The sequence below is a fragment of the Staurois parvus genome, unplaced genomic scaffold (assembly GCF_062004578.1).
Source record: "Staurois parvus isolate SC_StPar_1 unplaced genomic scaffold, SC_StPar_1.0 ptg000091l, whole genome shotgun sequence".
In the NCBI taxonomy this organism is placed as follows: Eukaryota; Metazoa; Chordata; class Amphibia; order Anura; family Ranidae; genus Staurois; species Staurois parvus.
Window position 1 is genome coordinate 3428257 of NW_028317887.1, and position 22911 is coordinate 3451167.

The following is a 22911-nucleotide window of genomic DNA, read 5'->3' on the forward strand; positions in this document are numbered from 1 at the left end:
CAGATAAAAACACAGCAAAATTTACAAAATTCCTGCTAAACATAAAAGTGTAACCTGTATTGAGTTAGGAAATAACAAATATTTGTAAATTTTAAATTGCGCCTTTTTGCGAAATGGTGAAAATCAAACATAAGCAAATTTTTCTACAAATCTGGAGGTTTTCATTTTTCACGTACAGCTTTTGTAAAAGACCCCCAAACCATATATTTATTTTCTGAAAGCACATGGCCAGTGGAATAAAAGAAGGTGCAAATGTGTATCAAATCAAAAACACTAAAATCTCTATTTGCACCCATAAACACAGCATAACTTACAAAACTCTTGCTAAAGTCCTACTAAGGCCTCGTTCACATGGGGTATACTAAAGCATATGCCAATGGAGGGCTGTTTTTAACTGCTCGGGGATGCACAGGTGTTCTGTGCATCCCTGTGCAGGCAGTTCTATTTGTTTCAGTTGGGAAGCAGCAGCTGTAAAGACAGATCTGACATCTATTTGGGTGTAGGACCATGGCCCCAAAAGCTGACAGCATGACTTCAGGGACAGGCATCCACATGGATGTCAAGATGGGAACTGTGGCTGTGCCCATGCAGACGCTGCATCCCAATTGATATGGATGGGACTTCCTTCACTGGAATGCATGGAACAGCTGTGCATCCCTGTGCAGCTAAACATGGCCTCACTGTAGTATGACCCACATGAACGAAGTGCAGATGAGCTGCGTTTCTGCTGCCTGCCAACCACTCCCATAAGTTGCAAAAGGCAGCAGAGTGGGGTATTTAAATGTTGACCCAACTTGTAGTGATGCTGCATACACAGTCAAGTCTGAAGAAGTGCCGCAAAGGCCCAACAACTGCATGCAATGCATGCGGTTGAGGGGCATTTGTCAGCACAAATGGGGTTAAAACAGGTGGTGAGGTGGCATAGAATTGCATCCTCACTGCCTGTCAGTACCCTCTGGAATGTGATCCAAATCGGGCTTCAACAGCAAAGGAAAGTTAGACGCATGTCTAAATCTACCGTTACTAGTTTTTATATTTGTACTAAATTTTACAATTTAAAAAAAAAAAAATATTTTTACATCCTTTTTTTGGGGGGGGGGAGGCTAAACAAACCCCTAATGTCTCTTTTTGCAACCTGAGCTGCACTATAATGAATGAGATAGGAGTCTGTAGAGACTCCTATTCATTCACAAAATGAATGGGGGCGGAGGGAAAGCCAACTAGCAGAGCTGCATGGTAGGCTGTGAGAGATCAGTAAGTGAGGGAGGCACTGAAGGGGAGTCCCAGCATGGGGGGGCGCGCACATCATTTTAAAAGATTAAATGTAAAATTGCCGGTGGAGATCCATGCTGGCAGGGGCTGATGCTGGTGAGAATTGCTGGTGCAGGGATTGGTGGTGAAAGCAGTGGACAGTAGGGGCAGCGTAGTCATTTTAGGGACTGCAGGAAGGGAGGAAGAAGTGGGTGGGTTGTAGAGAGGTGGTGGCGGCATCAGCGCGGGGGGGGTAAGTTTAGGTGAATAGCTCTACTCAGTGGCTAGTTAGCCGCTAATCAGAGCTATTGTTTTGTTCAGCAGAGTCTGCTGAACATTTTTGCTATGAGTTCATGACTTCATGACCATGACTTTACAGCAGAGGAGGAATTTCGATCCGTATAGTGTACGGACCTGGCCTGTAGTTCCATATGCCGTATGCACCTGGCAGCAAAAGAGCTAAGCCATAAGTATGAAGACCCTTTTCCTGCTGAATTGTATTTTTTTTAAAACATATTGTGCAGTGGAACATGTCCGCTAAGGCAATACCAGTTATATATGTCTATATATGTTATATAAAGCTTGCAAATTAGCCTTGAAAAAAGGCCAAAAAAAATAGGAAGATTGTGTTCCCATAGACTTCAACTGGGTACAGTGCTAAGTTTGAAGAGTTCGCCTAAACTCTTTACACTGCTACTGAAAAATACTTAAGAGGGTTTTGAAAATCTCCCTGTGACCTGCCCCTTTGCTCAGAAAAGGAAGAGGGTCACCACAGGTGATATGGATTAGGTAAAATCACAAGAGAAGTTAGCAGCAGTGGGAAACCTGTGATGTTAAAATATGGTGGACTCACAGTGATTTTTTTTTCATAGAAGTCCCCAAACATTCCAAAGCTGTAAGATGCTGGTAGAAGAAAAACTACAGAAATACAAAGATAAACTAGAAAAGCTACAATTTCTGGGGATATTGTGTGAAGTGTTCTTTTGTTCAGCTCACACTCTAGCTTTTGTCAGCTCCCACTCTAGTTTTGAACATTCCGCCATTCATTCCTATGGGACCAATTTCACCACAAAAACGCTGATATTTCGTGAACTATTCGGCGAAACGTTCCACAAAGTAATAGCACACCAATCGGGAACAATCCGCACGTTTCGGTATATTACTGTCTATGTAGTGTAAAAACTTTGGGAGGAGTTAGGGTGGTAAATTTGGCTATAATAAGAATATATATTTGAGATAACAGTAAGTGGTCTTGCCATGCAAGAACACTTAATTAGGGTAGAACTGATGTGTTGTAATGACTGCACTCAACCTCACTCCACTCCAAAAGCAATTAATCGTTTTCCACTGAAAGAGGCCATCTTTAGTCATTGCCTTTGTTGACAGCAAGCCATTTATTCAGCATAATCTTGTGGTATCTCTGCCTGACCAAAAAAGGACACTTTTTTAAGGTATCATTAAGGTATCTTACCAGAGGAACTCTACTAAATGATGTACAGCAGATGTACAGTATGTGCAGCACAATGATAGCTGCAAGTCTAAATGTAGACTAAGACGGCAATGTTTTCACCTGCAAAAGGATAGGACAATTTAGTTCTGCTTTAATCTCTGACGGAAGTTGGTTCAGGGGAAGTTTAATTCCATGTGACTGTTATGAAGTGTTCTTGCATGGCAAAACCACTTACTGTTATCTCACATATATAGTCTTATTATTATAGCGAAATTTACCACCCTAACTCCTCCCACAGTTTTTACACTACATAGACAAGTAATATACCGAAACTGCCTTACTCAAACTCTCCAACGACCTGCTAACCGCCAAAGCTAATGGCCACTATTCAGTGCTCCTACTCCTTGACCTCTCTGCGGCCTTTGACACAGTCGACCACCCCCTCCTCCTCAAAAAACTACACTCCCTCGGCCTCAGAGATTCTGCTCTCTCCTGGCTCTCATCCTACCTGTCACAACGCTCTTTCAGCGTTACCTATAATGCCACCACCTCCCTCTCACTCCCCCTCTCTGTTGGGGTCCCTCAAGGCTCTGTCCTCGGGCCCCTTCTCTTCTCCATCTACACCTCCTCCCTTGGCCAACTCATACACTCTCACGGCTTCAACTACCACCTCTATGCCGACGACACACAAATCTATCTCTCAACCCCCCACCTCACCCCCTCGGTCTCCGCCCGAATCACACACCTGTTGAGCGACATATCAGACTGGATGTCGCTCCACTTCCTTAAACTGAATCTCTCCAAAACCGAGTTTCTTGTCTTCCCTCCAGCCCGGACACCACCCCCCATTGACTTCTCCATCATGTCCAGCAACGCCACCATCAAACCTGCCCCGCAGGCCAGAGTACTTGGTGTCATTTTGGACTCCAACCTATCCTTCCAGCCCCAAGTCCACTCTTTAACAAACTCGTGCAGACTCCACCTCCGCAACATCGCCAAAATCCGCACGTTCCTAACTCCAGAAACCACTAAACAGCTCATCCACTCCCTCATCATATCACGACTCGACTACTGCAACTCCCTCCTCACTGGCCTGCCTCGCCGCTGGCTATCCCCGCTTCAGTCCATCCTGAATACGGCTGCCAGACTCATTCACCTTTCCAACCGCTCCGTTTCCGCCACCCCCCTCTGCCAATCCCTCCACTGGCTTCCGATTGCGCAACGGATCAAATTCAAAATCCTAACGCTGACGTACAAAGCTGTCCACCATACTGCCCCGAACTACAGCACTGACCTAATATCCAAGTACCGCCCAGCACGTACACTCCGCTCCTCACAAGACCTCCTTCTCTCTAGTTCCCTGGTCTCCTCCTCCCATGCCCGCCTCCAGGACTTCTCCAGGGTGTCACCCATCCTCTGGAACTCCCTTCCCCAACCCATCAGATTATCACCTACTCTCCTCTCCTTTAGGCGCACCCTGAAAACCCATCTCTTCAGGGAAGCCTACCCCGCCCCCTGCTAACTTGCCGACCTCCTCCACTCTTCCTACCACTCCATCCCCCACAGCTATCTCCTCCTGTGCCACCATCCCCTCCCTCCTAGATTGTAAGCTTGAAAGAGCAGGGCCCTCGATCCCCTCATGTTTTGCATTGTATTGGTATTGTTCTGTCACATGTTCTGTCCCCCTTTATAATGTACAGCGCTGAGCGAACTATTGGCGCTTTATAAATACTGTATAATAATAATAATAATAATATACCGAAACACGCGGATTGTTCCCGATTGGTGTGCTATTACTTTGTGGAACGTTTCGCTGAATGGTTCACGAAATATCGGCATTTTGTGGTGAAATTGGTCCCATAGGAATGAATGGTGGAATGTTCAAAACTAGAGTGGGAGCTGACAAAAGCTGGAGTGAGAGCAGAAAAATCAGGACATGATTTCTAAACTGCCATCACTCCCTCATTTTCAAGCCCACCTACACAAATCTTATACCAAAGCATTCAGCTATCCCTGCTGCCACTAAAAATGTCCACGGCTAAGCCATAGTCCTGATAGTTTTCACAATATGACCATTTGTTTGCAACTCACGCTGCCCATTGACATTCATTAAAACTCCACTCTAGCCATTTTGAAGGGCAATTTCTAATCTGTGACTGTACCTTCATTTTTAATATTTCAGAGACATACTATACATCAAAATGTAGGTCTGGGTTTTTTGATTCTCACAATATAAAGCTCTTTGGTGTAGGATTTATAATTTTTAAACTACAACCGTTTGAAGATGGCAACCGCCAGTGAAGTGAGCAAGTTGGAGCAGTTTGTTTTTAACTGCTCTTCTCTGCCCTTGCTGTAGAGTGAGTTGCCATAGGAACCCAGGTGTGTGAGCAGGCAGCCGAGTGACAAGTCACTCCACCCAGTTATTCCGCCCACCCCAGTTGTAGACTACTGGTAGAGGCAAGAACACTTAACACAATTTCCCCAGAAATTGTAGCTTTTCTAGTTACAGATTTTTTTTAAATTAAATACGCAAAGCAAGTTTTTCTCTATCTGCTATAACAGTAAAAGTGTGCTGCTAGTAACAACGCACCATGATCAAGTAAACCAGTCTTTCCTCTATCCCATTATGCATGAGATTCTCTGCAGAAAAGCACAATATATTCACTTACCAAACTATTCCCTGAGCCCCAGAGCCTATAGGCTTGAGATTCTGGTAGCGTTTCAGAACCGTGAAGGTCGAGTCCCCTACTTCCACACTGTAGAACTGGTTGTCAACTTTACTTTTGCTCATGTTGTAATGTTTGGCAATATAAGACACATCCACTTGATTACTGAATCCCTGTTGAAAAAAGGAAAGTAGAAAGAAGAAACTTAGCATGGTTGTAAACAAATGCCTATTTTGCATCACACTAAAATATTTCTGCTTTGCATAAACAAGTATGCCGAATATTATTTTATATTGTATTTTTCAAAGAATATAATTAAACTCTTTCCATAATGATATAGAAGTCAACAATTCAAATTATGCACAGATGCTGCACAAACATTATTATAGGAAATAATCAGATTGTAGAACACATTCAAATACATAATCAGGCATTCATTCAAAATCACGGTGCAATTAAAGTGCAGTTTTTTTGTTGAAAACGTGTGGCAGGGTAACACAATTCACTGAAAGGATCATGTAAATGTGAGGGAAGATTGATCTTTTATGGTTTATCAAGATGTATGAATGTATGGTTTATGAAATGTATATATGAAAATGATTGTACTGATTTCTAATGCTATTCTAGCACGCTTATGCATGTTATCTATCTGCTATTAAAGATCTGATATGTTATATATTGTTTCTGATCATATACTGTATATTTTTTTCACCTGTCAACTACTTGTCATTATTGAACATAATTTACATGTTAAGTTTTTGTCCTTTTGCAAGTTGGTGCTTGCCATTACCCTTCCGTGTTTACATCATTAAATTTTGTTTTGTTTTTTAAATAGCAAAAAAAAAAAATCATAAAATATTATTTTCAATGCACATGACTGGCACCTCTGGGTTGAATAAATATTTAATGGTATCATGGAAAACGTTAACTCACACTGGAAATTCCACATTTTATAACAATATACATTCTCACTAGTGATGGGCTGAACACCCCCCTGTTCGGTTCGCGCTCAAACATTTGAACCTAACAAAAGTTAGACTGCAAACTTTGAACAGAGACAATTCACTAAGAGATATCTTACCACATCTGAGTATGTGTGGCAAGATACCGCACAGCTACTAAAATGCTACATGAGTTATATTACTAAGTTATGTGGTATTTTAGTAGTGAAAACATTCTTTACTGTTTCAGCTGTCAGCAGGATACCCCACTAATAGCTGAATGCAAAAAGAAATGCCGGCATTGCCCGGCAATGAAAAAAAAATGCTTAGGTTCCCTTCGGGTCTGGTATGGATTTTGAGGTGAACCCCCCACACCAAAATTTTTAAATAAAGCAGCCCTGCAGGTCAAGAAAGAGGGGGGGACGAGCGAGCACCTCCCCAAGCCATACCAGTCCACATGCCCTCAACATGGGGGAGTTCTCTGGGGCAGGGGGGCTCCCCCCCAATACACATTGTCTCCATGTTGATAGGGACAAGGGCCTCTTCACCACAACTGTGGCCAGTGGCTGTGGGGGTCTGCAGGCGGGGGGCTTATCGGAATCTGGAAGCCCCCTTTAGCAAAGGGGCCCCCAGATCACACCCCCTACCATGTGAATGAGTATGGTGTACATGGTACCACTACTCATTTACAAAAAAAAAAGTGTAGTGTAACAAAATGCCAGTAGACAGTCTTTGACAAGTCCTTAATTAAAAACAAAAGTTAAAAAAAGTCCCACAAAGGAGATCCAACGTCAATCATGATGCCTGCCACCACTGCTGACCTGAAAAAAAATCCACTCCGCTCTCAAAGCTGGCTTCAGCTGTCAACTGCACAGGGATGACAGTTCTTAAATACTGTGCTGATGTCACAAGGGGGCAGGGTCACCCTGCCCCCTTGTGACATTAATATGTGCTATGATTGGTCAAAGCATTGCATGTGACTTGCTGTGACCAATCACAATGCAGTGTCAGGGCGCACTGCAGTGTGGGGAGCGGCAAATGGCCTTACTGTTCGTGTTTTCGTTGAACACACAAATGGTTGAAGTTCGAGTCGAACTTTGGCAATACCCAATGCACTGTCAGGGCGCAGTGCATTGTGGAGCCCGCTGTACGCCCTTACAGTTTGTGTGGTCGCTGAACAGACGAACGGCTGATGTTCGAATTGAACTTATGTTCAACTCGAACATCAAGCCCAACACTAATTCTCACCCTTTTCTACTTTATTAACCACTTGCCCTCCAGAGGATTTACCCCCCCTCCTGACAAGGCCATTTTTTGCGTTACGGCACTGCGTTACTTTAACTGACAATTGCGCGGTCATGCAGCGCTGCACCCAAGTGAAATTTAAGTTTTCCCCATTAATTGAGCTTTCTTTCGGTGGTATTCAATCACCTGTGTGTTTTTTATTGTTTGCGCTATAAAAAAAAAGACCGACAATTATGAGAAAAAAACAACATTTTTGACTTTTTGATATTAAATATGTCCAGTAAAAAAAATAAAAAAATAAAATTCCATCATAAATTTAGGCCAAAATGTATTCTGCTACATCTTTGCTAAAAAAAAACTCCCAATACATGTAAATTAATTGGTTTACATGAAATTTATAGTGTTTACAAATGGCGGTATATACAAATTTTTATTTTTATTTTACTAGTAATGGCGGAGATCAGCGACTTATAGTGGGACTGCGGTGGGCATTCTGACACTGGGGGGAACTGACCTGGTGTCACTGGGGTTGTCAAAAAAATAAAGCACTGACACTGTACTAATGGCACTGGCTGGGAAGTGGTTAACATGAGGGGCAATCAAAGTGTTAACTGTGTGCTGTTTTACTATGTGCTGTGTCTGTGTGCTTCACTGTAAGCACACTGCTTTGCATGGCTGTGCTCTACACAGCCATACAAAGCAGTGTGCATGAGCTGATAAAGAGGAGAACTGTTTTGTTTCCCTCCCTGTCGGAGATGCTCGGCAATCACCGAGCACTGGCGAGTAATCACCGGACGGAACCTGGTGATTGACAGCCACGGCAAAATCCCAGGAATGCAAAATCATGTGTGTATACACAGGTGAAACTCAAAAAATTAGAATATCGTGCAAAAGTTCGTTTATTTCAGTAATGTAACTTAAAAGGTGAAACTAATATATGAGATAAACTCATTACATGCAAAGCAAGATAGTTCAAGCTGTGATTTGTCGTAATTTTGAAGATTATGGCTTACAGCTCATGAAAACCGCAAATCCACAATCTCAGAAAATTAGAATATTGTGAAAAGGTGTAATATTCTAGGCTCAAAGTGTCCCACTCTAATCAGCTAATTAAGCCATAACACCTGCAAAGGGTTCCTGAGCCTTTAAATGGTCTCTCAGTCTGGTTCAGTAGGAATCACAATCATGGGAAAGACTGCTGACCTGACAGTTGTGCAGAAAACCATCACTGACACCCTCCATAAGGAGGGAAAGCCTCAAAAGGTAATTGCAAAAGAAGTTGGATGTTCCCAAAGCGCTGTATCAAAGCACATTAATAGAAAGTTATGTGGAAGGGAAAAGTGTGGAAGAAAAAGGTGCTCAAGCAGCAGGGATGACCGCAGCCCGGAGAGGATTGTAAGGAAAAGGCCATTCAAAAGTGTTGGGGACTTTCACAAGGAGTGGACTGAGGCTGGAGTCAGTGTATCAAGAGCCACCACACACAGATGGATCCTGGACATGGGCTTCAAATGTCATATTCCTCTTGTAAAGCCTCTCCTATACAACAATGTCAGAAGCGTCTTACCTGGGCTAAAAAAAAACAGACCTGGTCTGTTGCTCAGTGGTCCAAAGTCCTCTTTTCTGATGAGAGCATCTTATTTGGAAACCAAGGACCCAGAGTATGGAGGAAGAATGGAGAGGCACACACTGCAAGATGCTTGAAGTCCAGTGTGAAGTTTCCACAGTCTGTGTTGATTTGGGGAGCCATGTCATCTGCTGGTGTTGGTCCACTGTGCTTCATTAAGTCCAGGGTCAACACAGCCGTCTACCAGGAGATTTTGGAGCACTTCATGCTTCCTTCCGCAGACAAGCTTTTTGGGGATGCTGACTTCATTTTCCAGCAGGATTGGCACCTACCCACACTGCCAAAAGCACCAAAACCTGATTCAATGACCGTGGGATTACTATGCTTGATTGGCCAGCAAACTCGCCTGACCTGAACCCCATAGATAATCTATGGGGCACTGCCAAGAGAAAGATGAGAGACATGAGACCGAACAATGCAGAAGAGCTGAAGGCCGCTATTGAAGCATCCTGGTCTTCTATAACACCTCAGCAGTGCCACAGGCTGATAGCTTCCATGCCACGCCACATTGAGGCAGTAATTGCTGCAAAAGGGGCCCAAACCAAGTACTGAGTACATATGCATGCTTACACTTTTCAGAGGTCCGATATTGTTCTATGTACAATCCTTGTTTTATTGATTGCATGTAATATTCTAATTTTCTGAGATTGTGGATTTGGGGTTTGCATGAGCTGTAAGCTATAATCATCACAATTATGACAAATCACGGCTTGAATTATCTTGCTTTGCATGTAATGAGTCTATCTCATATATTAGTTTCACCTTTTAAGTTGCATTACTGAAATAAACAAACTTTTGCACGATATTCTAATTTTTCGAGTTTCACCTGTATATACATACATATATATATATATATACACATACAGTCATGGCCGAAATTGTTGGCACCCTTGATATTTCTCCAGGAAATCATGTATTTCTCACGAAACGTATTGCATTAACACATGTTTTGCTATACACATGTTTATTCCCTTTGTGTGTATTGGGACAAAACAAAAAAAGGGAGGAAAGAAAGCAAATTCGACATAATGTCACACAAACCTCCAAAAATGGGCTGGACAAAAGTATTGGCACCCTTTCACAACTGCGGATAAATAAGAATGTTACAAGCATGTGATGCTCCTGTAAACTCACCTGGGGCAAGTAACAGGTGTGGGCAATATAGAAATCACACCTGAAAGCAGATAAAAAGGAGAGACGTTCACTTAACCTTTGCATTGTGTGTCTGTCTGTGCCACACTAAGCATGGACAACAGAAAGAGGAGACGAGAACTGTCTGAGGACCTGAGAACCAAAATTGTGGCAAAATATCAACAATCTCAAGGTTACAAGTCCATCTCCAGAGAACTAGATTTGCCTTTGTCCACAGTGCGCAACATTATCAAGAAGTTTGCAACCCATGGCACTGTAGCTAATCTCCCTGGTCGTGGACGGATGAGGAAAATTGATGAAAGATTGCAACGCAGAATAGTCCGGATGGTGGATAAGCAGCCCCAAACATGTTCCAAAGACATTCAAGCTGTCCTGCAGGCTCAGGGAGCATCAGTGTCAGCGCGAACTATCCGTCGACATTTAAATGAAATGAAACGCTATGGCAGGAGACCCAGGAGGACCCCACTGCTGACACAGAGACATAAAAAAGCAAGACTACAGTTTGCCAAAATGTACTTGAGTAAGCCAAAAGCCTTCTGGGAAAACGTCTTGTGGACAGATGAGACCAAGATAGAGCTTTTCGGTAAAGCACATCATTCTACTGTTTACCGAAAACGGAATGAGGCCTACAAAGAACAAAACACAGTACCTACGGTAAAATATGGTGGAGGTTCAATGATGTTTTGGGGTTGTTTTGCTGCCTCTGGCACTGGGTGCCTTGACTGTGTGCAAGGCATCATGAAATCTGAGGATTACCAAAGGATTTTGGGTCGCACTGTAGGGCCCAGTGTCAGAAAGCTGGGTTTGCGTCCAAGATCCTGGGTCTTCCAGCAGGACAATGACCCCAAACATACGTCAAAAAGCACTCAGAAATGGATGGCAAAGAAGCGCTGGAGAGTTCTGAAGTGGCCAGCAATGAGCCCAGATCTAAATCCCATTGAACACCTGTGGAGAGATCTTAAAATTGCTGTTGGGAAAAGGTGTCCTTCCAATAAGAGAGACCTGGAGCTGTTTGCAAAGGAAGAGTGGTCCAAAATTCCGGGTGAGAGGTGTCAGAAGCTTATTGATGGTTATAGGAAGCGACTGATTTCAGTTATGTTTTCCAAAGGGTGTGCAACCAAATATTAAGTTAAGGGTGCCAATACTTTTGTCCAGCCCATTTTTGGGGTATTGTGTGACATTATGTCATATTTGCTTTTCTGCCTCTGTTTTATATTTGTTCCAATACATACAAAGGGAATAAACATGTGTATAGCAAAACATGTGTTAATGCAATACCTTTTTTGTGTGAAATACTTGATTTTCAGGAAAAATATCAAGGGTGCCAACAATTTCGGCCATGACTGTATATATATTCTCTCTTCACTCCTCGCACGACCTCCTGCTCTCTAGCTCCCTTGTCTCCTCCTCCCATGCTCATCTCCAGGACTTCTCCAGAGCTTATCCCATCCTCTGGAACTCTCTACCCCAATTTAACAGACTATCACCTACTCTGCTCACTTTTAGGCGATCTCTGAAAACCTATCTCTTCAGGGAAGCCTATCCTGCCCTCAGCTAACAATGGAATCTTCTACTCTTCCACCCAGTGTATCCCCCACAGTTACTATCTTTTGTACTAGTAGCCCCTCCCCCCTAGATGGTAAGCTCCGAGGAGCAGGGGCCTCCTATCCCTCTTGTATTGAACTGTATTGTTGCTGTATTGTCTCCCTTTATAGTGTAAAGCGCTGAGCAAACTGTTGGCGCTATATAAATCCTGTATAATAATAATAATAATGTGTGTGATTTTGCGCACCAGTGCTGCCCTGTAGCAGTATTTCTGCTATAGGGCGGTCAGAAAGTGGTTAAGTTAAACTGGGCTTCAAGATTATTTTACTTTTTGTATCTCCTTTATATAATTGTAGCACTACTCCCGTAGGAGCAGCAGGAGTACTGCCAAGGTCTTCCCCAAATCCTCTGCCCCACAGCAAAGCACATAGGTTCATTTACACGTTTCTTCAATAACTAGTCTAGGGGTGTTGTTTCTGTTGTTTTTATTTTTGGAGGACCTGAATAGGGATGGGAAATTAGGTGGGATACTCCAGAAATAAGGACTATGTACAGTTGAGGACTTTAACCCCTTGAAACCGACATCACACAAATATGCGGCCTCACGGAACTGGGCTTTTTTCCATGGGGCCGCATATTTGCGTACCTGTCTTTGTGCTGGGAGCTCGCCGCACAGCGCGCTCCCAGCACAAAGATTGCGGTGTCACTGAGAGCCCCGGGTCCCGATCGTTAAAACGGGACCTGGGACTCCAGATTCAGGGTCTCATGATCGCTGTGATAGCCTCTGGTTGGCTATCACAGTGATTAGTCACTGTATAGCCCACCCCCCTTGTTTTTTTCTCTCTCTATGAATGGAGGAGAGAGATACATTGTATCTCTCTAACTCCTGGCATAGAAAGACAAAAAATGTTTGTAAAAAAAAAAGAAAGAAAAAGATAAATAAATATAAAAAAAGAAAAGAAAAAATAAAGAAAAAATAACTAGAACAAAGTTTGATCTAGTTCAGTGCCAGGGTTAGTGTTTGGGTCAAGGCCAGGGTCAAAGGTCAAGGTCAAAAGGTCAGGGTCAAAGGTCAGGTTAAAAAAATGGTATCAGTGTCAGTTAGTGTTAATGTCAGTGTCAGTGTGTTTTAGGTAAGAAAAAAAAGACAAAAACAAAATGCGCACTATTGTTTCTGGGTTGCACTACGGGTACAAACAACAAAAAACAAACACATATATGGTATCGCTGCGATCGTCAAGAGCTGGAGAATTTATTTTGGGCTGTTCTTAAGTGGTAGGTTATGGTAGTAACAAAAAACACACAGCTAAATAAAAAGGAAAGATTTTATTTTTACTATTTTGGGCCAGTTTTCCTTTGATAATAAAAAAAAATCAGGATTTATCCATGACCATTTACCACCAAATGAAAGCCCAATTTGTCCTGAAAAAAACACGGTATAATCCACCTGGCTGTACAAAGTAGTTGTGATGATATTGACGGTCTTACTAACACATGTCAACATTGCAAAATTGTGCTTAGGCATTTAGATTTGTTTTACCCGTAGGCGTAAAGGGGTTAAGTAATCTCTTGGACAAGCTCTGATGAAGTCCATCCTGGAAGCAAACAGTAGACTTTAACTTTAAGGCAGCGCTCAGAAAAGTAGTAGCAAGCTTGAGCAGATTCCCTTGTAGCAAGAGGTTAAATGGACAAAGCTCTTTGGAACACCATCCAGTGTCTCCTTTAGCCCAGACCCACAGCTGACTTACTAGCACCAGAGGAGGGTTAAAGTAGCACGCAGTCTCTAAGATCATGGGGTGTCTGTATTCACAAGGCTCAAGAGCAGATGGACACCTACCTCTGTGATACCATACCAGATCTTCAGTAGATGGCTCCTCAGTCAGCTTCAGGAGAACCTGAGTCTCAGCATTCAGACCCCCAGGTTGCCCACCTGAGGTGGCATGGCAGTAGTTGCATGGGAGGGCATTGTGCCCTCTCCCAGACTGAAACAATCCTATACAGGAAAGAGGCCAGAGCCCAGTGTGCTTACAGGGTACATACAGATACCCAGCATGCCATCAGAGCCTCTCTATCTGGGATACGCCAGGGCTGCATCAAGATTTATGCTGCCATCTGCATAGCTCCACACCTATTATCCAAAGACTTCTCAGCTTTCTGGACACAGAGGGAGCCATAAGGCTGGTGGCAGCTGAGCAAACTGAGCAGATCTAACTAGCAGAACACAACAACACTGATTACAGTGTACAAGGTATGTTTTACCTAGCAACGATTACATCCACACTGTCTACAGTGGGACCACTCAATTTACCTATCAAAATACAACCTAAATCTACACCTAGCACCTATTTAGAAGGGTGTTACATAATGTTGATCAGAAAAATACAGATATTATGGGACTGATAAGTGACTATGAACAACCAAATCCATCTTGAGTTGATGGCTCTTGACAAAAGAACTTGTCTATTGGGTTAATAGTCACATAAGAAACAGCGGCTGGTCTTCCACCTGTCTATGGATAGCTTTGTCACTCTAACCTGATGAGGTATTTGAAATAAGTACTAGGAATGATTGAATCAGAACTATTACCAATTCAGCACATTTTGAATCTTCTGCATATTGGTATGCTAGTTTTTCTGATACACAGAGAATCAGACAATTTAGGAATTCAAGCAATTCTAACTGATGAAATGTATGATTATCTGCAGAGTGGGCAGATATACACTTGCAGTATATAGTCAGAATAAGAAAAAAAACTTGCCAGTAATGCATTTGCTAATTTAGTCTGGTTTTGAGACACTGCTACTGAATACATTTGATGCAATACGAAGAATGGTCAGCCGCACACCAGAGGATAGATGAATATAGTGTGTATTTATTGATCCATAGGACACACAAAACACCAGGACATGAATACAGGACTTGTTAACTCATTTCACACAATCTTGTGCTTAATTATATCATTATGATTATATGATATGATTATGATTAAGCACGAGATTGTGTGAAACGCGTTAACAAGTCCTGTATTCATGTCCTGGTGTTTTGTGTGTCCTATGGATCAATAAATACACACTATATTCATCTATCCTCCGGTGTGCGGCTGACCCTTCTTCCTATTGCATCGTGTGTGGTGGCGAGCCAGAGCCTGCACCTGTTGTGGATTGATCTGGATTGTTTGCCTGAGCGGTATACCTCTGTTCTTTGAATACATTTGTGCAAGGTTAAAAATGTAGTCAACTCTAATATAGTAAATACATTTTTGGATTTAAAGGATAACTTCACCTTTGGGAACAAGTTACATGTTCCACCCATTTTAGTATGTAGCATGTTCCCACTCCTGCAGCTCTTCACCCTCTCTCTTCCTCCTCTCTATGAAAGTAGGCCAGAGATCTTCTCCCCCCACCCACTGTCACAATTTGAAAAGAGCATGGTTGCGTGGGGCTTAGCCTACATGGCTGCATCATTTATTCACAGAGATATGTGAATTGATGCCTACAAGTTCCATCAGCCTTTGTGGCTGGTGAGTGCTCTCGTTGTCCATTGAGGTTTCTGTTATTCAGTAACTGCCTGCCCGTATCTGAGGTAAGGCCAGAAATCTACATTGACAGTCTGCAGGAGCCAGATATTGCACCCAGAATCTGCTGATTGTGGGTGCAATGCTTAACAGGCTCCTAAGAAAAAAAAGTAGTAAAAAAACTATTTTCTTACTTGACAAATATGTGCATTTTTATTTTTTTTAAAGATGAAGCCTTTAAAAAGGAAAATATTGAGTTTCTGAAAACTTCTCTGATAGTATTAATGTTCCAAATCAAATCTTTGGAACAAACAATCCGCAAACTCAACCTCAGCTTCAGTAAGTGTATTGTCAAGTGTTTCCACCCCTTACTTTATGACCCTGTTCTCAGCAACCACCATAATACACATGTTCACAGTTGGTGCCACAGTCATACTGGTGCACATACAGCTTGATAGACCCTAAGCATTTTAACTCCTACTGCATGTGTGGTGGGCACAGGGTGCTCTGCTATTGTGAGTGTCAACGTGCATGTGAACAATATAAGGAAATTCCTGAGGCTCATACAAAGTTGCATTAAAAAAGTTCATAGTGCAACAATTCCAATTCAACTAAGCCCACAGGATTGATAGCTAGTTCTGTTTGCTAGACCAAACTCATAAAATAATGGGGAGGGTTTGTGGTCAAAGTGCTTTGTTGGTGGATTCCGAATAATAATGGGGGAATAAATCATACCAAGAATAATGGGGGAATAAACCAACAAGAACACAGTTGAGAACTGTAAGCCAGAACTAACTTTTAGTTACCAAGCAACCTTTCTTTTTTGCTCCCTTGACCAGACATCATTACCCAGTCTTCTGCCCCACCTGGCCTATTTAGCCTTTCTAGAAATCAGGGCCTGCTAATATAAGTATTCTTGAGATATGTGTGTGTAGGATGAATTAAAAAACTGAATACGAGAACCATTAGCCCTGCCACCCAATTCAGCCCATTTTACTTTAATAAGCTATAGTAGCAGGTGCATGAAGTATAAAGCAGTAGTGGTATATGCACATGGAATCTAGAATATGAATTAACATTAGTAAGAGTACATAAATATTCCCTTAAATATTATCCCAAATCAGCAGTGTTATATTCTTTGCAAAGTCAGTTATGAATGGCTCATGATCACAGTCATAATATCATATATCTTAACTTGCTGATAAAAGAACAGGAAAAAGTAATTGATTTTGTGGCGAATGACAACACACCAATCCCACTTGCTCCATATCCATGGTCTCATATTATTTACAGCATAAGCTGCTCTACTTGAAACAAAATTACTGCATTCTGGTGAACTATCTGAAAGTCACATCATTGAAAGTCCCATGAGTTTGATTTATATATGCCTATGTATTATCCAAGAGTGAGAGAACCAAATACACCAGTGTGTCTATCATGCTGAAATATACTGCACTTAGCCACCTGGGAATTTATAACAGTGCTTTCTGTCTGGGAAGTGACAGCAAAGAGATTTTCTTCTCAAATAAAGTAATATGGGCCTGTCAGCTGTGTCATCCTAATAAAAAGGGGTTGTAGTGACCTTGTCTTTCTGCAAATATTAGGACAGTACCGATTCTTGATAATTGGATCTTCCAAACATATTCTGTGGAATAAAATACTCATAATAAACCATCCGGTCTAAACAAAAACGTTTTCTTTAGTTTCTAATGGCAGTTGATTCAATCTCGAAAAATAACCCTTGCGTATAGAGAAATATGGAGGCTGCCATTGATGTCCCCTCATTCTGAAAATGCTATATGTCTGGAAAATTTCTACATAACCAACTCAGGCTGTAGCTTAGGGTGGCAGGTCTATCGGGGAGACACATGGTCATCATTACATCATGTTATTGACTGTTGTTGTTGATAGTACATTTCTGCATATAAAAAAGACTGGTGCTCTGCTTGCACAGTTTGTGTGTCTTTGCTGATGGAATAGTTAATGGTATTCATACACCAAGAACAAAACTTCAAACAGAATCACAGTTTATGGGTGCAAATCTTGGTGGTTCTAGCAAATATTCAAATAAGAATATTCTCAGCAAACGCTGAGAAGAATACTATTTGAACAGATAAACATTTGGTCATGTGGTCCTAAGAGATCTTCTACTCATTGGTTTCAGGTGTACTCATTTAGAGTAGGCAGACCAACTCTTTCAGTCTTTTTGTATCCAGCCCTGACATGTCTTGTGTAGTTATAATGTCTAATCTAGTCAGTGTGTTACTTTGGCCTGTTAGTTTACTGTATAGAGGGAGCAGGGCAGTACAAGATATCTGGCCTAGGGTTTTAGAAAGTATAGATCTTGCCCTGAGAATGGACATCATACTGATACACTAAGGCAGTGTTTCTCAACCTATTTTCAGTCAATGCACCCTTTAAATTTATGGATAATCTCAAGACACCCTCTAAAATTATGGATAGTCTTGAGGAACCCTTTAAAATTATGTACAGTCTTGAGGCTCCCTTTAAAATTATGGACCGTCTTGAGGTAACCCATTCTAAAATGTAAAAAAACTATTCTAATAGTTTTACATAATGCCTCAATGTCCAAATACGTAAGACACCCAACATTAGAGGTGATTTGTTCTTCCAAGTCAACTATACACTTTTGTACACTGGTATTGACTAGTATTCCAGTGTTTCTCGTCTCCCTGAGTTTTTCTCCATCACTCAGCTAATGTGATGCCAGTGCTGATGAAGAGAGGCAGGGGAGGGTTAAACAAGAATGCTGCGCAGATGACCAACATTCTCCTTATCAACTGATGACATAATTGGTTGTTGGGATGCCGGCAGCTAGAAGGTCATAATGGTGCACAATGAAAACCTGTGGCTTTGTGTAACTAACAGGCAGGCTTGATCCACCTCTCGCTTGTATATAATTTTTGGGTAATTTTCACGCATTTTGCCAAGGCACCCCAGGGTGTCTGGGCACCCTGGTTGAAAAAGGCTGCTCTAAGGCAAACACTATGTGAGTCACTAGCCAAACACTGTAACAAGTCATTCTAATTAATCCCTGACTAGATGTTGCATGCAATTGCCAGGTATATGCCTCCGAACTATTAAAGTCAGGCATAGCTAGGCAGCAAGCATTTTCAGAAGGTGACCAGCAATGGCAGCCTTTCTCCCATTACAGGTGTACTGTAAGCCAGTATACCTGTATTTGTGTATGTTCCATATTAGAAACTGTTATTTTTTTCATATATATATATATATATATATATATATATATGGCATATTCAAGTCAAACCGGGACTTTTAATTTTACAGATATAAAAAAGGAATGCTAGCGTGGTGGTACTACACGCAGTAGTAAGTGTGTCCTATTACTGATAGATGGAACACATGTCGTGGGTCAGTCTAGCTACGTAAAACCCATGGATATCTACAGAAGACTTCAAGTACAGTACAGTGAAAAGATGCTCAGCCCCAGTAAGACATTTGAATGGTGTAAATGTTTCAAAGATGGCCATACATCCCTTAGTGATGATCCCGGCCATGATGGTTCCCAGCCCACAGCAGTCATTCCTGTGAACATTCAGCGCATGGAACGCCTGATCCAGGATAATCAATGCATAAAATTTTGTTAAATTGCACAAGAGACAAATCTTTCTGTGGGAACGGTGAACACAATGATGACAAAGTGAAGCAGGCAGTCCTAGGATGGTTCAGGCGTACTGGCAAACGATCTATGCGGAAGCTTTCCAGGCATTAGTTAAACGCTGAGATAAGTGTATAAATGCAGCAGGAGAAAATGTCAAAGAATAAATGCATTTCAACTCCTTGAAATTTGTTCTTTAACTACAGAAACTCAAAAGTATATACAGTTGCAAGAAAAAGTATGTGAACCCCTTGGGATTACGTGGAGTTTTGCATGAATTGGGCATAAAATGTGCTCTGAACGTCATCTAAGTCACAACAATAGAAGACCACAGTCTGCTGAACATAATACTACACAAACATTAGATGTTGCCATGGTTTAATGCTTTAAAATGGCAACCAAAACCTGAAAGATGTGGAAGAAAGCGAAAAACTACCATTCAAATGGATAGAAGAATAGCCAAAATGGCAAGGACTCAGCCAACAATCAGCTCCAGGAAGATCAAAGAAGGTCTAAAGTTACCTGTGAGTACTGTTACAATCAGAAGACACCTATGTGAAGCCAAGCTATCTGCAAAGTCCCACTGTTGAAAAAAAGACATGTGCTGAAGAGGTTACATTTGCCAAAGAGAACATTGACTGGCCTAAAGAGAAATGGCGCAACATTTTGTGGACTGATGAAAGTAAGATTGTTCTTTTTGGGTCTAGTGGCCGGAGACAGTTTGTCAGACGACCCCCAAACACTGAATTTAAGCCACAGTACACTGTGAAGACAGTGAAGCATGGCTACGCAAGCATCATGATATGGGGATTTTTCTCATACTACGGTGTTGGGCCTATTTATGGCATACCATGGATCATGGATCAGTTTGAATACATAAGAATACTTGAAGAGGTCATGCTGCCTTATGCTGAAGAGGAAATGCCCTTGAAAAGGGTGTTCCAACAAGACAACGACCCCAAACACATCAGTAAACGTGCAAAATCTTGGTTCCAGACCAAGAAGATTGACATTATAGGTGGCCAGCCCAATCCCCGGATCTTAATCACAGAGAAAACTTGTGGGGTGACATCAAAAATGCAGTTTCTGAGGCAAAACCAAGAAATAGAGAAGAACTGTGGAATGTAGTCTAATCATCCTGGGCTGGAATACCTGTTCACAGGTGCCAGAAGTTGGTTGACTCCATGCAACACAGATGTACAGCAGTTCTCAGAAACAGTGCTTATACAACTAAATATTAATTAAGTGATTCAAAGGAAAGCAAAATCTTCAAACATTTTTCAGTTTATATAGTGAATGTTTGAGTTTGTAAAGAAGAATACAAACACTGCTATTTTTTTGAACAGTCTAATATTCACTTTTCTTCAATTTATTTAGAGGAACAACACAAATTTGATATATTTTTCTTCATGTTTTGATTTGGAATAGAATGTGTAGTGTTCCCAATGCATTTGTGTGTATAGAAATAAAAGCTATTAGAAGGATTTTGAGCTTTATTCACTTTTTTCAACACACTGCTATTATTTTGAACACAACTGTATCTATCTGACTGCAGAGCTGGAAACAGCATGATCTTACAGCGAATCAACCATTTTTTAAGAGTAATTACAGCCACCAACAATATCATACACTAAGTTTTTAAGTGTGATTATTTTCTAAAACAGCTAATTTCACAATAATAAATATAGCTTAAGTGTGGATTCTCTCTGGGGGAATGCAATAAAGCACCTTCAACAGTTTTCAGGTGCTTTGGCCCCTTGAAATGGCCTGCACCAGTTTAATAAATCTCTACTGCTTCTTTTGTTAACTTTATCAACACATGCAATATATAGTTCTTTTACAAAGTGGTGCTATTATTGCTCTAAATTGAAAAATAATTACCTTCAGTATGTAGACTACAAAACTGGAGGTAATTAAGACCAACTCTAACCTGGCATACAGAGAAAGGCAGAGTGCCTGCATGTATGCACTGTAGCAGAGCGGCATATTTGCCACTGATACCCTTTCCCTTCCACTGGTTGTCAAGGATGCTGGAGACTTCCCAGCTGACAGCCTCCTAGCAACCAGTGATGCTGCAAAGATTGGAGACTAATGGGGAAACCAAGACATCAGTTCACCATCAGGTCCACTCTCGCTATGTAAGTGACAGCGGGCAGTGGGTGGATTCTGTAGCAAGAGAAGGCTGTCTATTGACTAAGGATCTGCCCACTGCCCACTTTCAATCACAAGGGGAGTGGACCTGACGGGAAACTAGTGTCTGTGAATCCCCATCAAGTTCGGCCCCCCAAGGAACAAAACTCCCCGGTGTTGTCTGACAGCTGCAGTGGCAGGGAGGAAGCACATTTACACCTAAGGCAGAGTGTCTGTATAGATGCTCCAGTCTCAGTGTGCCTCCACAGTCAGTGCTTGCCCCAAATTCATAAACACTATATTTCCAAAAGTATTGGGACACCCCTCCAAATCATTGAATTCAGGTGTTTCAATCATCTCCATGGTCACAAGTGTATAAAATCAAGCACCTAGGCATGCAGACTGCTTCTACAAACATTTGTGAAAGAATGAGTTGCTCTCAGGAGCTCAGTGAATTCAAGTGTGGTACCGTGATAGGTTGCCACCTGTGCAATAAGTCCATCTGTGAAATTTCCTTGCCACTAAATATTCCACGGTCAACTGTTCATTGTATTATAACAAAGTGAAAGCAACTGGGAACAACAGCAACTCAGCCACAAAGTGGTAGGCCACGTAATAAAGACAGAGTGGGGTCAGCCCATGCTGAAGCCCACAGTAAGCAGATGTCGCCAACTGTCTGCAGAGTCAACAGCTAAAGACCTCCAAACTTTGTGTGGCCTTCAGATTAGCACAACAACAGAGCATAGAGAGCTTCATGGAATGGGTTTTCATGGCCAAGCAGCTGCATACAAGCCTTACATCACCAAGTTCAATTCAAAGCGTTGGATGAAGTGGTGGAAAGCAGGCCACCACTGGACTCTAGAGCAGTGGAGGCATGTTCTCTGGAATGACAAATATTGTTTCTCTGTCTGGCAATCTGATGGATGTGTCTGGGTTTGGCAGTTGCCAGAATGGTACTTGCCTGACTGCATTGTACCAAGTGCAAAGTTTGGTGGAGGGGGATTATGGTGTGGGGTTGTTTTTCAGGGGTTGGGCTTGGCATCTTAGTTCCAGTGAAGAGAATTCCTAAGGCGTCAGCATATCAAGACATTTTGGACAATTTCATGCTCCCAACTTTGTGGTATCAGTTTGGGGATGGCCCCTTCCTGTTCCAACTTGACTGTGCACCAGTGCACAAAGAAATGTCCATAAAGACATGGGCGAGCGAGTTTGGGCTAGAGCAGTGTTTCTCAACTCCAGTCCTCATGGACCCCCAACAGGTCATGTTTTCAGGATTTCCCTCAGATGAAACAGCTGTGGTAATTACTAAGGCAGTGAAACTGATCAAATCACCTGTGCAAAATAATGGAAATCCTGAAAACATGACCTGTTGGGGGTCCATGAGGACTGGAGTTGAGAAACACTAGGCTAGAGGAACATGACTGGCCTTCCCAGAGTCCTGACTTCAACCTGACAGAACACCTTTGGATTGAATTAGAATGGAGACTGTTGAGCCAGACCTTCTCGTCTGACATCAGTGCCTGACCGCACAAATGCGCTTCTGAAAGAATGGTCAAACATTCCCATAGACACACTCCTAAACCTTGTGGACAGCCTTCCCAAAAGATTTGAAGCTTTTATAGCTGCAAAGGGTGGGCCAACTCAATATTGAACACTACCGACTAAGACTGGGATACCATTAAAGTTCCTGTGTGTGTAAAATCAGGCGTCCCAATACTTTTGGCAATATAGTGTATCTGTCTACAACAGATAC

At 42.0% G+C, this 22911-nt stretch overlaps 1 protein-coding gene across 14 annotated transcripts in view; it reads right to left on the bottom strand.

Moving 5' to 3' along the window:
- MAPK10 (mitogen-activated protein kinase 10) overlaps positions 1-22911 on the bottom strand; it is a 355889-nt gene that overhangs the window by 125708 nt on the left and 207270 nt on the right. For all 14 annotated transcript variants that reach the window (XM_089670551.1, XM_089670556.1, XM_089670549.1 and 11 more), the window contains one exon: positions 5371-5540. In XM_089670551.1, coding sequence (XP_089526677.1) covers positions 5371-5540 — 170 coding nt within the window. The remainder of the gene's footprint in view (positions 1-5370; positions 5541-22911) is intronic.